This window comes from Zonotrichia leucophrys, chromosome 5 (genome assembly GCF_028769735.1).
Source record: "Zonotrichia leucophrys gambelii isolate GWCS_2022_RI chromosome 5, RI_Zleu_2.0, whole genome shotgun sequence".
Lineage (NCBI taxonomy): Eukaryota > Metazoa > Chordata > Aves > Passeriformes > Passerellidae > Zonotrichia > Zonotrichia leucophrys.
Window position 1 is genome coordinate 60,212,119 of NC_088175.1, and position 16,036 is coordinate 60,228,154.

The 16,036-nt window shown below is 41.4% G+C and overlaps 1 protein-coding gene across 1 annotated transcript in view; it reads right to left on the minus strand.

Annotated features, from left to right (window-relative positions):
* The window catches only part of DDHD1 (DDHD domain containing 1), a 67,384-nt gene that overhangs the window by 24,314 nt on the left and 27,034 nt on the right, over positions 1 to 16,036 (minus strand). Inside the window, exons 4-6 of the mRNA XM_064715988.1 lie at positions 15,116 to 15,263; positions 2,462 to 2,568; positions 2,104 to 2,210 (exon numbers count right to left, since the gene is read on the minus strand). Of these exons, the coding sequence (XP_064572058.1) occupies positions 2,104 to 2,210; positions 2,462 to 2,568; positions 15,116 to 15,263 (362 nt within the window). The remainder of the gene's footprint in view (positions 1 to 2,103; positions 2,211 to 2,461; positions 2,569 to 15,115; positions 15,264 to 16,036) is intronic.

The window sequence follows — 16,036 nt, forward strand, 5'->3', positions numbered from 1 at the left end:
AGTGTCACCATCGTATTTTCTGAAAAATCCTCTTTGCCCAGGATTTCTTCTCCTAGGAAGCTGAGAAGCCTCAGAGAAAAAGGAAAACAGTATTTTATCGTTTGCTTCTCCTGTGTTTTGCTGCTTTGGAATGCTGTTGGAGATTGTTTATCCAACACGTGAATTGTTTTTACTTAATGATTGATCACAGCCTGCTGTGTCAGGACTCTGGGGACACTTTCCTCAGTTTATTTCCCAGAAGCAAAGGAAAGTTTAATAAAATAATCTCGTTTTCAGGTCCTTTGAGGATTTCTGTGTGGAAAGCACTGGGAGTGCCCAGGGTACACAAAGAATTGTGTTGGGGATAAAGCAGTGAGCAGGGACATGAATTCTGAGCAATGTGTGAATCCTCAAAGCCAAGGCTCATCTCTGAGTTGGAAGGAGCAAAGTGCCCCAAGAAAAACACACTGAGGGTGGGAAAACCATCCAGAACTGACACTGTAGTGTTAAACTCTGCAAAGTTAGGTCACAGAAAATAAAATGGGATAAGGAAGAGTAACTTGAGTGTACTGCTGCAAACATTTCAAGGAAATTAATTTGATTTGATGAATAAAAACAACTTGGTATTTTGTAATCAGATCTAATCATGCTCCTCCTCTGTCAGTTCTCACACCCAGGGGATGGTGATAAACCTGTAAAACTGCAATTCTACTGAGCAGTAAATTAAATTTTCATGCACTGCTGGCCAGCACACCTGAACTTTACTCACTAATCCATTTCCCATAAGATGTCCACAGACATGCCAAGCATCTAATGCAGTTAAAAAAATATCTGTTTTCAAGCTGCCAGAGAGATTTCCATGGCTTGCCACAAAAATCTGTGTTGGCTTCAGGTACACAAGAGGCAGGGAAACCTGAGAGACAGTGGAGAGCCCTGATCAATGAATTCTGCATCACTGAGCAGGAAGGGAGGTACAGATTTTGGTTTGAAAATTGTGCTGCCAGTGTAAAGGACTTAAACACACCTAATTTGACATTAAATATCCAGGTAGGACTGGGGTAAGGTGACCCTACCCCAGTCTAAACATGCTCAGGGCACCAAGGCTGCAACAGGATTAACGCTACTCCATATATAACACAGCAAACACAGAAAAAAAGCTGCAATTCCTACAGAAATTAATCCTAAAACAGCCCCAGAGGGTTTTTCCAGTAATTGTGAAACACAAGGGGTGCTACTGGGGTGAAGCACTGTCCATCCTTTATGGGCTACTCAAATTATTGAGGTTATTTTCATTTATTCAAGGCTTATAATTATTTACAGGCCACTATAATTTATGATCCTAGTCCTGGTTTTTCTCCTCTGGTTAATGGGGTCACTCAAGAGCTACAAGATGGGTCATGGTGGGATGGGAGCACCCAGGATATGAAGAGCCCCCTGATAAAGTGAATATCTGGGGATCATTTTGGTGTCCCTGCAAGGCAAGTGCACACAAATGCAACCAGACTGGGCACGTTTGCCATCCCATCTGTCCCCAGAAACAGCAGAAATCAAGTGATAAATACTCATGGATTTTATCTGAGGTAAAAAGAGCCTCAGCTCTACAGACATCTAGATATGTGGAAATTAAGGAGAACAGCATTAAAGCCCTTCCCATTTCTCAGCTGTTAATACAGAACCATTTCAGACATTTCTGCTCTGAATAAATGACATGGATTGTGCTTTTGTGCTTTTTGCTGTCTTTCTTCTCCTCTGTCCTTCAGGAGAAGTGAGACAGGATAAATGACTCCCACCACCTGGGACAGGAATTGCTTCAGCTGCTCCATGTGCTGGGCAATCCTGAGCTACCCACAAATCCTATATGGATAACTCTGTTCTGAGAAGGTAGGAAACGCTATGAAAGTCAATGGTTTGGGGAAAAAAAACCAAAAAAACCCCCAACATTTTCTACAATTATCTCTTCTCCTTTCAATTTTTTTTCCTTTTGACACACCTACAAAGTGTTAACACCTTTTACAAAGGTTTTCCTTAGAGGGGAGCTCCCCTGACATTCCCAAATCCAGATTTTTTTCAGCCTCTGTGCCCTGCTCTAGTGAAGCCACATAAAAAGCAGTTTTCCTCACTCACCTCATCCCTGTAGAGAGGGCTGGTGTAGTACATGATGTCCATGGCACTGCTGTTGAGCATGTCCCTCAAACCCCGCACTTTATCCGGGGTTATGGAGTCCACAGTGTCTGGGGGAAATAAAGAAAAGGAATTAAATTACATCCAGGAGAATGAGAAAACAGAATAATGGGGGTGATTTGGCTTGGAAGGGACACCTTCCTCTATCCCAGGCTGCTCCAAGCCCCAGTGTCCAACCTGGCCAGGGATGGGAATGTTCAAAGTTGTGCAAACAAAACCAAAGGAAAAGCATGAGCAGAGAGCACAGAGGAGATTTCTGGGGAGAATTCTGCAGCTGCTGCACAAGAACTGAGGCCTGTACCTCCATCGAGGGTCAGCTTTGATCTCCACTCCACTGGAAGGAATTCCACGTGCGTTGCAAGGTTGGAAAAATATTTTTCTTCCACTTTTCTTGCTGTATCTCGCATCCTACAACAGAGAAATGAATGTTTTCCTGTACAGACTACTCTTTTAATTCCTTCAATTTCAAGCTTTTCATTATGAAATGCTTAAACTCTCATAGAATGAAAAAAATTCTGTGCACTGCATGCTCAAAAGAGTCTGAATGTATCACAGGACGGGCTTAACATAATCCACATAAATTCAATTCAAAGGTTTCTGTTAATCCTGGTGGGTTTGGGGCTGAATAGGAAAGGTAAGGATTAGAAAATTAGAAAATAATTAGAAAATCAGAAAATAGAAAATTAAGAATTTCACCTCTGCTTTGAAATCCAGAATCCACTGAAATCAACCATTTGACCAGTACAGAAGGAAAACAATTCAGTGCTTTTAAACACAAAGAAAACTCTTAAAAATTTGGCTTGAAAGAGCAGAATTTTATTTTAATTTTACATAGTGAACTGGAAGGCTGGAGAGCTCCAAGGGTGAGGAACAGGATCACTTGTGAGTGTTTTAACTTGCAGGAGCAGATGGAGAGGCTTTTAAAAGACTTTGCATTTTTACGGCATATCTGAACATGAACATTGCTGCACCTCTCTCAAGAGATGAGAAAAACTTAAAATACTTCAACCTCAAAGTATCTCTGACCCTCTCTGTTTGGGGGAAAAAATGGGAATAATGGTAAGTTATGTTATTTAAAAAATATTTATTTGTGTTGTGTGAAAAACCCATCATTGAAAAAGGAAAAGCAGCAAGAAATCAGAGAAAATATGAAATATCCAGGCATTGTATAAAGAATGAGAATCTTCACCTTTGAACAGCTCATCTTTAAAACAATACCCCAAAAATTAACATAGCCCATAAACACAACTGCAAAAAAAGCTTGTGAAAAAGAGGAAAGATTTCACAATAACAGATTTCCCCAAGCAGCTGTGATTTGTAAAAATTAAGAACCACAAAAAAACCTATTTTCTTGTAGAGAAATCTCCATGACATTTACAAGAGGGACTTCTCTCCCTAAGTAAACTAAAGAAAGATTATTTTAGAGGTATTAAACTGAGTAAAATTTTAAGTTTTATTTCTTTACATCATCATTAAAAAAGAAAAGGCTGTAGGAGGAGAAGTATCTTAAAGGTTTTGTTCCAATTCTATATTACTAATATTGTTAGTAATTTGTTCTAATTCTTATTACTCTTTCTTTTAATTCCTGTTAATAAATTTTTCTTCATACCCTTTAAAGTTTTAAACCTCCTTTACTTGTCTCCTAGTCCTACCTCAGAACAAGAAGTAAATGAGAGCCTTCTATTAAGCACACTGATAATTAACCAACACCAAACCCACCACACTCATTAGTAAATTAACCAAAAAAATCTCCAATTAACAAACCAAAACCACTACAGTCATTCAGCATCCAAAGCAAGGAAATGTTTTATTTTCCTTTCTTTCCTTTACCTCAATCCTGGCCCCAACAGTATCCCTATTTTTGAAGATGAGCACAACAAACCAAATCCAAGCTCCCAACTCCAAGCATCAAATTTTTGTTTATTTCAGTGTTTCAATGTGTTTTCCCCCCTATTTTCAAAGCAACACCCCTTTTAATTAATTCTACAACCAAAGGAACAATGATATTATCCAAAAATCCTATATGGATAACTCTGCCCAAACCCTGTTCTGAGAAGGTAGGAAAGGGTATGAAAGTCAATGGTTTGGGGGAAAAAAAATCTACAATTATCTCTTCTCCTTTCCCTTTTTTAAAATTTTTTAAAATTTTTTTTCACCCCAGGAAAAGTTCATGATGCTACTAAAAAAGCAGATTAATCATGTACCACATTTTGGAGAGAAGCAGTGAAAACACTTTTATTTATTTTCTGATGAAAGAAAAGAAAAACAAAGGAGGAATGGAGAGAAAAAAAAGGGGGAAAGAAAAGTTGGGGAAAGGGGAAAAAAGGAGAAAGGAATAAAAGGGTGAAGGAGGAAAGGGGAAGGAAAGGGAGAGGAAAGGGAGAGGAAAGGGAAAGGAAAGGGAAAGGAAAGGGAAAGAAAAGGGAAAGAAAAGGGAAGGAAAAGGGAAGGAAAAGGGAAGGAAAAGGGAAGGAAAAGGGAAGGAAAAGGGAAAGAAAAGGGAAAGAAAAGGGAAAGAAAAGGGAAAGAAAAGGGAAAGAAAAGGGAAAGGGAGAAAGAAATAAGCGGAAAGTGAGAAAAAAATGGGAAGAAAAAAGGGGAAAGAGAAAAGAAAGGGGGAAGAAAAGGGGGAAGGAAAAAAGGAAAAGGGAAAAAACAGGGAAAGAAAGAAGGAAAAAAAGCAGGGGAAGGAAAAAGGGGAAAGGAAAAAAAAACAAGGGAAGAAAAAAAGGGGGGAAAGGGAGAAATAAAAGGGGGAAAGGGAGGAAAAAAGGGGAAGGGGGAAAAAAGAGGGAAAGGAAATTAAAAAGGGGGAAAAGGAGAAAAAAAAGAGGGAAAAGGAGAAAAAAAAGGGGAAAGGAAAGTAGCATCCTGTACATCCTTTTTTTTTCCAAAGCTGTCACTCCAGGCTTGTGCAAACAGCCAAGAAATGCAACTGCTCAGCATCTCTATTTTTAAAGCCTGGTGTGATTGCACTCCTAATCTCCTGGATTCTTGTCCAAAGAGATGGCAAAGTTTAAATAAAGCAGAATATCCTTCCCATGATAAGGGGGAGAAGATAATTCAGCAGGAGGATGTGCTTAAATCAGGGCTGACTCAAGGCCTGAGCTGAGCCATCCCTGCCACCCCCACACACAACAGGACGTGTCAGAGTCCAAATTCAGCATGGAAATCCTGGATTATAAAGAAGACAAAATTCCAGTGAACAGATGAACATTCCTGGAGTCCCTGAGTGAGCAAAATAAAGGGGATTTTTGAAAATGCCCCCATTTCCTTGGTATTGCCAAGCCAGCTTCACTTTCTCTGCATGAAGGAGATGGTTTTGGGATAAAGTTAATTTCCTTCCTGGTAGTTGGTACAGCTTGATTTGGATTTAGGATGAGGATAATGTTGATATTTTGGTTGTTTTGGTTGTGCTTCTCCTAAATCAGGAATTTTTCAGTGTATCATGCTCTGCCAACAAGGAGCTGCACATGAAATTGAGGGGGAATATGGCCAGACCCAGACTTATTTCTGGATATTATTATTATTATTATTATTATCATTATTATCATTATTATTATTATTAGACTATTATTATTAGTATTATTATACTATTATGATTAGTATTATTAGTATTTTACTATTATTATTATTATTATTATTATTATTATTATTATTCAGTTCTCATCTCAACCCATGGGTTTTACCTTTTCCCAGCTCTCCTCCCCATCCCACTGCAGCTGCAGGCTGGGGTTAAAGTTTGACACCAGCAATGAGGAATTCAGAAACAGTAAAATTTAGGAGGAAATTGGCCAAACAGCAAATTAAAGTTGCTCAGATTAAAAGCAGTAAAAGCATAGAAATATTGTCTGAACAAAGCACAAAATTTTACACCACAACAACTGCTTGAGGTGAAAGAAATGGTAAATAACCTGTACTTATTAGAGCAAGAAAAAGCATCCATTATTTATTATATAATTATTTATACTAATATAATATTTATGCTATTATTAATTCATATTATAATAATATTTATATAATTAATTATATAATTATTTATATTATAATAATTATATATTTATTATAGAATTATTTATATTATTATAATATTTATTATAGATTTATTATAGAATTATTTATTATTATCACTAGAAGCTGGAAATATTGTGGAGGAACAGCTATTAGACATCCCTAAACCTTTAAATCTTTAAATACAACAATTGCAGAGCTTTCTGCTGTTTGAAAGGGTCCAGTTCTTACTAAAGCTGTTCACAAACTGACTCAGAGAGGTTTTTAAAATAAAAGCCAAAGCAAGAATCAGGAGTTTGGAGAAAATAATGTGGCCTTGTAATTCACAGGCTGTCAGAGCTGCACTTCCACCCTCCCATTATCCCCCAGCATCATCTCCTGCTCCCAGCAGTCACTGAAATTCCCAGGGCACCACATCCCCCACTGATTCTGATCAGCAGTTGGACAGAAATTCTGCAGAAAATTGGGTGTAATTTCCAGGCAATGCAGCTACAGACACAAACCCCCAGCACACACACCTGCTCATCTCTTCTCCTATAAAAATGAGTTTTTTTTTTTTTTTTTCTTCTTCTGGCTCTTCTAAATAAATTTCTTTTTAAAGTTTTATTAGATGGCAAATCTGTCTACTCACTTGTTAAATTAACACCAACTGAAGCCATAAATCCTCATCTAAACAGGGAGAGAATTCACCTGATACAAATGCATGTTGAAATACTGACCCCAGAGCAACAATTACTTGAAGCTATGCATTGCAACACAAGGAAACAACTCTAATTTATGGTTTTTCTAAAAAGAAAACCCACTCATGCACAGATTCAATGCACACCTTGAAAGAATTCTGACACATTGCTATTTTCCATGCAAGAAGTAATGGCCTGAAAATAGGTACTTTGAGATACACCATGAATAAATTGTGCCTGGCTGCCTTCCCTGATTAAAATAATAAATAACAAACGCATATTTTCACAGATATACATCCTTGCTTAAATTCAGGATATTCCAGAGGTATGTTAACATATTTAGAATTATTACTGAGGGGTTGTTTTTAATCTCATGCTGCTAGTTTATTTGTAAATTTTGTGTAGGATTTACAAATACTCCATTAAAAGCAGGGGAGCTGCAAACTGAGTTAGCTTCAGCTGCTTCCCAAATTTTGCAGAACGATGCTGATGTTAACAGAGCAAACTGCTGAAAGCTTGAAGAAACCATTCATCTTAATGTCAAGTTATCCTTGCAGATTCCCTTCAGTCAGATGATCCATGAGGGAGAAACAGGGAATTGTATTTAAGCCTTAAATGTGACAGCTTCTTACTCTGAACTCTGATTTCATAAAATCACTGAATTCCAGAATGGTTTGGGTTGGAAGGGACCTTAAAGCCCATCCAGCTCCACCTCCTGCCATGGGCAGGGACCCTTCCACCATCCCAGGGTGCTCCAAGCCCTGTCCAGCCTGGCCTTGGGCATTCCAGGGATCCAGGGCAGCCACCTGAGCAACCTCTTCCTCAGTTCCAGGGCCTCACCATCCTCACAGTGAGGAACTTCCTCCTAATATTTCATTTAAACCTCCCCTTTGTGTCAGTTTAAAGTCATAACCCTTTATCCCATCACCCTGATTCCAAGGGAAAGAGCTATGGGATGTTCCCTGAAAAAAAACACCTGAATTCTGACTCTTCCCTGCAAAGGCACGTGGATCCATTCCTGGATTTTGGTCACAGAACTGGGGAATGATGCTCTGAACCCTTCCCCAACTGCTCTCACCCCCCTGGAGCTCCCTCAAAGGGAGGGCAGCTGTTGTGGTGTTTGTGGGTGCCAGGATGAGGGAAGAGATGGGAATTCTGACTCCATGTTTCAGTAGGCCGATTTATTATTTTACTATATATATTATATTAAAAATGCTATACTAAAAACTGCTAAAAAAATACAAGAAAGGATTTCATCAGAAGGCTAGAAAGGAATGATAATAAAAAAAAAACAAACCCTGACAGACTCAGAGAGCCTGACACAGCTGGCTGTGATTGATCATGAAGTAAAAACAACCACAGGAGACAAATCAAAGATGCACCTGAGGGTAAACCATCTCCAGACCACATTCCACAGCCATCAGATGAGTATTGTTTATCAGATAATTATTGTTTACATTTCTTTTCTGAGGCTTCTCAGGAGAAAAATCCTGGCAAAGGGATTTTTCATAAAATATGTCAGTGACAGGCAGCACTCACTGCCTCCTTGAGGAAATAATAGCACTTTATTGAGGAAATTCAGGGCTGGCCTGGGCTCAGTTTGCTGAGCTGAAGTGAGCAATGGAAGTGGAGCTGTGCTGAGAGATGAGGAAATGGGAGGGAGAGGCTGTTCCCAAAGCTCAGCTGCAGAAATGCCAACTCCGCTCTCCCTACGGGCGCCTTTCAAAGAGCAACTCAAGACAACTCATGTTCTGCCACTGCTGCTCTCTGAAAACTGCTGTGAAAATTGTGAAAAAACCCAGACTCATCCTGCTCCAGAGGGGAGATGGAAACTCCAGGATGCAAATCCCTGAATTTGGGGTTGGCTTGGAAGGGGCTTTAAAGCCCATCCAGTTCTACCTGGCTCCCACGGGCAGGGACACCTTGCACTAAACTGGGATGGTCCAAACCCCACCCAGCCTGGTCTGAAACACTTCATGGCATCCCATCACTCATCAGTAACACAGAGGGGATTCAGGGTGACAGCCAACACCTGTCCAGTCACCTTTTCCTGTCCTTTCCTGAAGATTTTGGGGTGTTTGCCAGCCCAACTGGGATCCACACCCCATTCTTCTGAAGAACAACAGGATTTTGCACCATCAGAGGCACTGAAGGTGCTTTGTTGGTTGATCACAGGATCCTGGGAGGTTCAGGTTCTCCATAATCTCCTCCAGCACTGCTTTCCAAAGGGCAGGAAGGTTTTTCCCTGCTCTGGCACGGAGCACTGCACTCCCTGTCCCCTCCCAACCCACTGCACCCACTCCCTGCACCTTCCAGATCTTGAGTGTTGGTTCTACCACCCAAACCCATGAAGAAGGACAAGGATCCAGATAAAATCCCACTTTTTTACACCAACTGGAGTGATCCAGCTTACAGCTGGGATGGTAAAAGGCTAAACAAGGGATTTGGGGAGGTTGGGAATGGGAACAGCCCTGGGGATACACCCAAATCCTGAGCAGGCTGCTACAGCTCCTGCCCAACACCCAGCCACGTGTTAGGTAATAAAAACACACAAAACAAGCTGCTCCAAAAGCATTTCATGCCCTAAATGTCACCTTTTACCTCTTGGCCTGAACTTCTCTTGCAAGACAGGCTCAAGTTGAAACCTGTAAGGCAATGTTTACCAGCTGGCTGCTTAATTCCTGCACCAAAGGATGAAAAACAAGCATTTAATATGTATTTAATGCAATGCAAGGATTTAAATGGAACATAAAGCTAATAAATACCTGAAGAGCTAAAATTATAGAAAAAATTTTACGGGAAAATCTTCATTTGAGATTCTAGCAGCACACATTAATGCAGTGAAAGGCTTCTGAGAGGCTCTGCCCAGGCTTGCAGAGCAATGGAAATGTACCAAAATAGCTATTCCAAAGTAATTATCCTAATGATAATCCACAATTAAAATGCTTTCTAATGGGACTTGCAATAAAAATGTAATTGGTGATTAGGCCAAGATGCTGGTGCTTGTGCAGACAGCAATTTTTGGGCTGTGAAGAGCAGCACAGACAAATGTGATTTTGGAATCCAAACAGGAGATTCAGACAGAGCCCAGCTTCAGCTGAGAGCAGCTGCTCTGGAAAAGCACAGCAGAGTCACTTCCCTCATTCCCCAAGCACAGGAAATGATGAAATTTAGCCCTGCCTAAGGCAGGTGAGAGGTGTGAACTTCACCTGGGTCAGGTGAAACAACAGGAGATTTGCAAAGGAGGCTGGGGACATGGAGAAGAACATTCCTAGACAGGCAGAGGAGGCCACCAAGATGATCTCAAGAGGGATGGGGCAGCTCTCCTGTGAGGAAAGGCTGGGAGAGCTGGGATTGCTCAACCTGGAGAAGAGCAGGCTGTGGGGTGAAAAATGTGACAATGAAAAGCCTTCAGGAGAGCTGGAGAGGGACTGGGGACAAGGATGGAGGGACAGGAGTCAGGAATGGATGGGAGATTGGGAATTGGGAATTCCTGGCTGGGCTGGAATTGCCAGAGCAGCTGTGGCTGCCCCTGGATCCCTGGCAGTGCCCAAGGCCAGGCTGGACAGGGCTTGGAGCACCCTGGGACAGTGGGAGGTGTCCCTGCCAAAGGAATGAGATGAGTTTTAATCTCCCTTCCAACCCAAACCATTCCATGATTCTAAATTATTCTAACTCAGATGTTGGAGTTCTGGATGCTGAGAATTTCAGATTTTCTCTGCTGACAGGCTCTGACCCCCAAGAGAACACTGCACTGACCTGAGGCCGTGGAGAAGGCTTTCAAAACTAATTGACAGCACTAAAATGACGAGTTTGTAGTTAGAATAGAAGTGTGTAATATCTCAAGGTGAAAAACTTAAGAGTTTAAAGTTTTAGAATATAATAGTATATATAAAATAAGACAGAAGTTTTAAGTTTAAAGACAGAAGCTAGTCCTTCTTTACCTTCCTCTTCACCTTCTTCTTCATGGGTTTGGGTGGCAGAACCAAAACTCAAAACGTGCAACAACATCTCTCCCTCCCATTCACCCATAAATTCAACAAAACCACAGATCAACTTCCATGGAAAAAATCATTCCAAATAATAATATGTGAGTGTGTACAGTACAAAGACATCCCAAAGAGATTTATTTTAAAGCCAACACTCTGCCTCATCACAAACCAAGGAATTCCAGGATTCTATGGCAAATAAAACCCCCCTCCAATTAAGTACGTTCTGCCATAAAACCTTCCTTTGTATGGGGCAGAAATACAGATTATAAAGCCTTCTCCCTTAAAGAAGCATCCCTGTGGTACCAAGAGAGCTCAGAGCTCCTGCTGGGGCAGCTGAATCCCTGCTCCAGCCTGGAGCAGGGGCTGTCTCTTCCCAAGAGTCCCAGGGAACATCAGAGCTGACAGGAGCAGCTTGTTGCACCAGCTGCTGTGCTACATTTAGATAATAAATGTGTTTAACTACCACAGAAAAAATAAAATTATGTCACATCCACCACAGAGCTGCTCATCCAAGCATCCACAAGATGCATCTTTTCCATTTACCTCCTCACAGGACACCCTGCAACCACAGCATCCAGCCAGGCTAACGAGGAGGTTGAGCTGCTGTCCTTAATGAAATTAGCAGGGATAATTTGGAATTTCCCTGGACAAGAGGGCTCTGTTTTCAGCTCTGTAACCAGCAGGATCTGCCTAATGATGCAGCAGCACCCTGGGAGCTGCACCAGCTTCTGCTCAAGGTGGGAACCTGAGGACAGAATGGGTCAAATGAGCTCTGGTGGGGTCCAGCTGCAGGTTTGCTACTAAAAAATGTGTATTTAAAAGGAAAAAAACCCTGACATCTTCTCTCCTTGAATGGTCAAAAAATACTTTTCCTTATTAATTTTCTTTTTCAAAAGGCACCAGTGTGTCCCTAATGGAAAAGCTTGTAAAAAAAACCACCCCAAAAACCAAACAGCACACAAATATCATGGATGGAGGTGCTAACAGAAAGTGCCAGCATGGCTTGTGAGAGCTTGGCAGACATTCCTTCTGAAATCTCTCCCTGCAACATATGGGATGTTCCTCGCTGATAAGTTTTAAGTTGTTATTTGAAAAAAAAAAAAAAAAAAAGGGGAAGAAAAAATAAAGATACTTCAATCTGAAATGATGCTTTAATTTGCAAATTTTGTGCAGAATGCACAATTTATGCCAATAATTAGCATTTTAAAAGGCTATGCAGTGCTGTCTGGTATTTCTTGAGGATGTGAGTGAGACTTATTGAAGAACATAAAGTCTTGTGTCCCTTTTTGAGAAAGTATTTCATATGCAGGGCTGCCAATTAGAGCAGGACTTATGGAATGAATGAACATCTCTGCACTGTGACCTGAGCTGAAGTTAATCCACCCTCTATCTATGGAAAATGGAGGAGGGAGAAAGATAAAGCAGAAAAATTTAATGATTCCAAGGCTGAAGCTTTATTTCTGGTCATTGTTAAAAGAGCAGCTTACACTGAGGCTATGTGCATTCTGTGTAATTCCATCCCACAAAACCTGAAGTTTTTACATTGATTTTGGTGACTAACTTTGAGCCAAGGGCTGTGGATCCTTTTTCTCTCAGCTTTGCATTGCTGGCTCTTAAACAAAGTGAATAACCGAGCAGTGAAGTGGCAGGAAAGGGGTGGGGAGCTGCAGGTTGGGGCTCTGAGGTGACAAATGACACACAAGTGACATCAAAAGGTTTACCCTGGCACCATAGAGGAGGCTGGAGTGGCACCAAGAGCTGTGGGGACACAAGAGGCTGATGACACCATGGCACAGAGTGACAAAGCTCCCACCACAAAATCCCTGCAATCCCAGCTCTTCCCACAGCAGCCACTGGGTTTGTCAGTGCTGAGGGAACCTGGAGCTATTTGGGACACAGCTATTGAGCCATCCAGATCTGTAATTAACACCTTCTGAGCCTCCTCTTCCGGTTAATGAGGGATTCCTCAGTGCCACCTTGTCCCCCACACAGCTGCCATCAGGACTTGGTGATTTTTCTAAGATTAAAAATAATTTTTTCAAGTGCATAAAATCACAGATTGCTTTGGGTTGGAAAGGACTTAAAAGATCAAGAAGTTCCAACCCCTGGCATGAGTGAGGATGACACAGGGCCCAAACCTGGCCTCGAACACTGCCAGGAATGGAGCAGCCACAGCTCTGGGAAACATCATTCCCAAGAGCCATCTGCAAACCAAAAGACATTCAGTGAAGAGATTCCACAGCCTTTTTGGTCACATTTTGCCTTTCAGCCAGGCTCTGTGCACAGAACTCCATGAGCAGCCTCACAGCAAGAGCTTCATCCATGGAAGGCTCCTGTCCTGCTGGGAATGACAACATTCCTGTGTCTCCCCATTCCCCCTCTTTTACAGGATGCAATTTGCTTGCCCACCATCCCAACACCCAGCTCTGAGAGATTCCACTCTAAAATTAACTTTCCCATGCCACTTAATCAAAAATGTTCTGCTCAGTTCCTTCCCAGCTGCTGCTGAATTCACCCAGGTACCACTGAGGAACAACATTCCCCAAATGAGGAACCTCTCCCTGCTCAGCAAGGCCACCAACCACAGGAGCCAGGATTTCACACAGAATCCTTTCAAAAGTCAGTAAGTTCAATTCCTACCTTGTCCTGAGAGGAATAGTGGATTTGTCTTTCCAAACAAGCTGTGGGTCTGCTGGTAGATAAAACCAGCACTGGGAGATAAAAGAAACCAGGGGAAGGATTCTCCACTGATTGATGAATGGAAAAAGATATTTGCTTTACAAATAAACTTTAGGTTTGCTGGTAAATGAAATTAGACATTGAAAGATGAAAGAAGCAACAGGAAAGAAAAACCCCTAAATTCTGTAAGAATTAAAAATTAAAAGGGAGGGTTGTACATTAGGGGGGGATCTCTGGTATCAGGTGTTTTGGGAAGTCTGAACATCTCAAGGACCTCAGAAATGGGGAAAGAGAGAAGGGAAATGAGGCTGGGAAATTTGGATAAAAAGGAGGCTGTGTCCTCCAAAAATCTGAGAGATCCCAGGGGAATGCCCCACGGCCTCTCCCTTTATTTGAATAAATTCAAAGGACTCCTCTGTCTCCTTTTTGGACACAAACCTCTGGTGTTTGTGGATTAATTTTCCTAACAGTCTCCAGCCCAGAGCACTGAGTGCCACCTCCTTGGACACCTCCAAGGATGAGGACTCCAAACCTCCCAGTGTGGCATTCACATTCCCTGGAAAAATCCCTTTGCTCAGGATTTTCTCCTGGGAAGCTGAGGAGCCTCAGAGTAAAGGAAAACAATCCTTATTTCATTTGCTTCTCCTGTGTCGTGCTCACATGTGGAATGTGTTTACAGATTGTTTCATTATTTTCTGCTGTGAGTTGTTTTGACTCTTTGGCCAATATTGGCCAAGCTGTGGTGGGGCTCCGGAAACAGTAATGAATTTTCATTATTAGCTTTTTAGCACTGTGTAAGTATCTTTTCTGTACTCTTTAGTATAGTTTAATATAGTATTCTTTAATATAATACAGTATTATAAGCTGAGGAGCCTCAGAGAAAATGAAAACAATTCTTATCTCATTTGCTTCTCCTGTGTTGTGCTCACATGTGGAATGTGTTTGGAGATTGTTTACCCACAGGTGATTGTTCCATGGGATTCTGAATTGTTCTGACTCAATGGCCAATCAGGGCCAAGCTGGGTCAAGACTCTGGAAAGAGTCTGGAGTTTTCATTATTATATTTTTAGCATTGAGTAAGTAACTTTTCTGTGTTCTTTAATATAGTTTAGTTTAGTATTCTTTACTATACTATTCTATAATATATACAGTATAATATATACAGTATACAGTAATAAATGAGCCTTCTGAGAACATGGAGTCAGATTCATCATTCCTGCCTTTATGGGGACATTCCCAGCAAATACAAACCTCCCTGGGCAGCCCCTTCCAATGCTCAACAACCATTCCATGGAGAAATTCCTGCTGATGTCCAAGCTGAACCTGCTGAAATTTGAGGCTACATCCTCTACACCATTTCCCCAAAAGTCACAAGTGCTGGTGATAAAATCAGAATAAACCTTTGCTCTTCTGGCTCACAGTTCTCCCTAAATCCATACATTCCAATTGACATAAAAATCAGTGTACCCACAACACAAAGAATAATGACTCAGGAGGAGAGGAGGAGAAGGAAAGCAGGCAAAGACTCAGCCCAAACCAAAGGCTCTGCTGTCACTCACATTAAAGCTGTTTCACACACCCCAAAGCACTCACATGGCTGTGTTTTTGATGATCCTTCCTTGGTCCATTTTCTGCCCAATGCCATGCACAACAAACACAATGTGGCTGGTCTGGGGTGGCTTGTCCTCTAACGTGGCTTCTTCTACATAGCCCCTGTGTAGCCTTGTCCCACTGCTTGAAGCTGCAGAAAGAACATTATCCCACATCAGAGACACTCTGCCAGGTGTAGTGTTCCCCTCTGCTGACAGAAACTTGGCTTTTCTCAGGCCAGCACGTCGAAAATCAGATTATATAATAGAGAATCATAAAATTAAAGGATTAGCATCTATTTTTAAATATGTGTGTACAGGACAAAGTCATCCAAAAGAGATTTATTTTAAAGCTAATACACTGCCTTATCACAAACCAAGGAATTCCAGGATTCTGCACCTGATGGCAAATAAAACCCCCTCCAATTAAGTATATTTTGCCATAATAAAAGTGCCAATATTTTTAAATCTAGGTACTTTTACAGCCCTGGAAGATTTGAGCAGCCAGGTGATATGAATAGCCACTTCCACTGCAAAGGGAATTAATTTCAGGCATGTTTTGGAGAACAGAAAACAGTTGTGTAACTGTGCACCCACTTCTACAACACAGAATCCTTCTCCTGGGTGTCTCCATCAATGAAATTCCTTCTGTCTCCCCCTTACTCCCACAGCATGGAAAGACCATGGAAATGACCTGACCACACAAGTGATTAAACGTTGTCACTTTATCCACCCCAATTAAAAGAGCTGGTGGAAAACCTTTAAAATGTATCATTTTGATAGGGAAACTTGCATTATTTTGAGCTGATCCAACCTGAAATTCCCCCCTTGTTCTTCAGCTCAGTGACCAAACCCAAACCCAGTTCCCCAGGGTAAATTGGGCATTTTCTCCCTTGCTGTGCTGGCAAACCCACGGGCACAATGT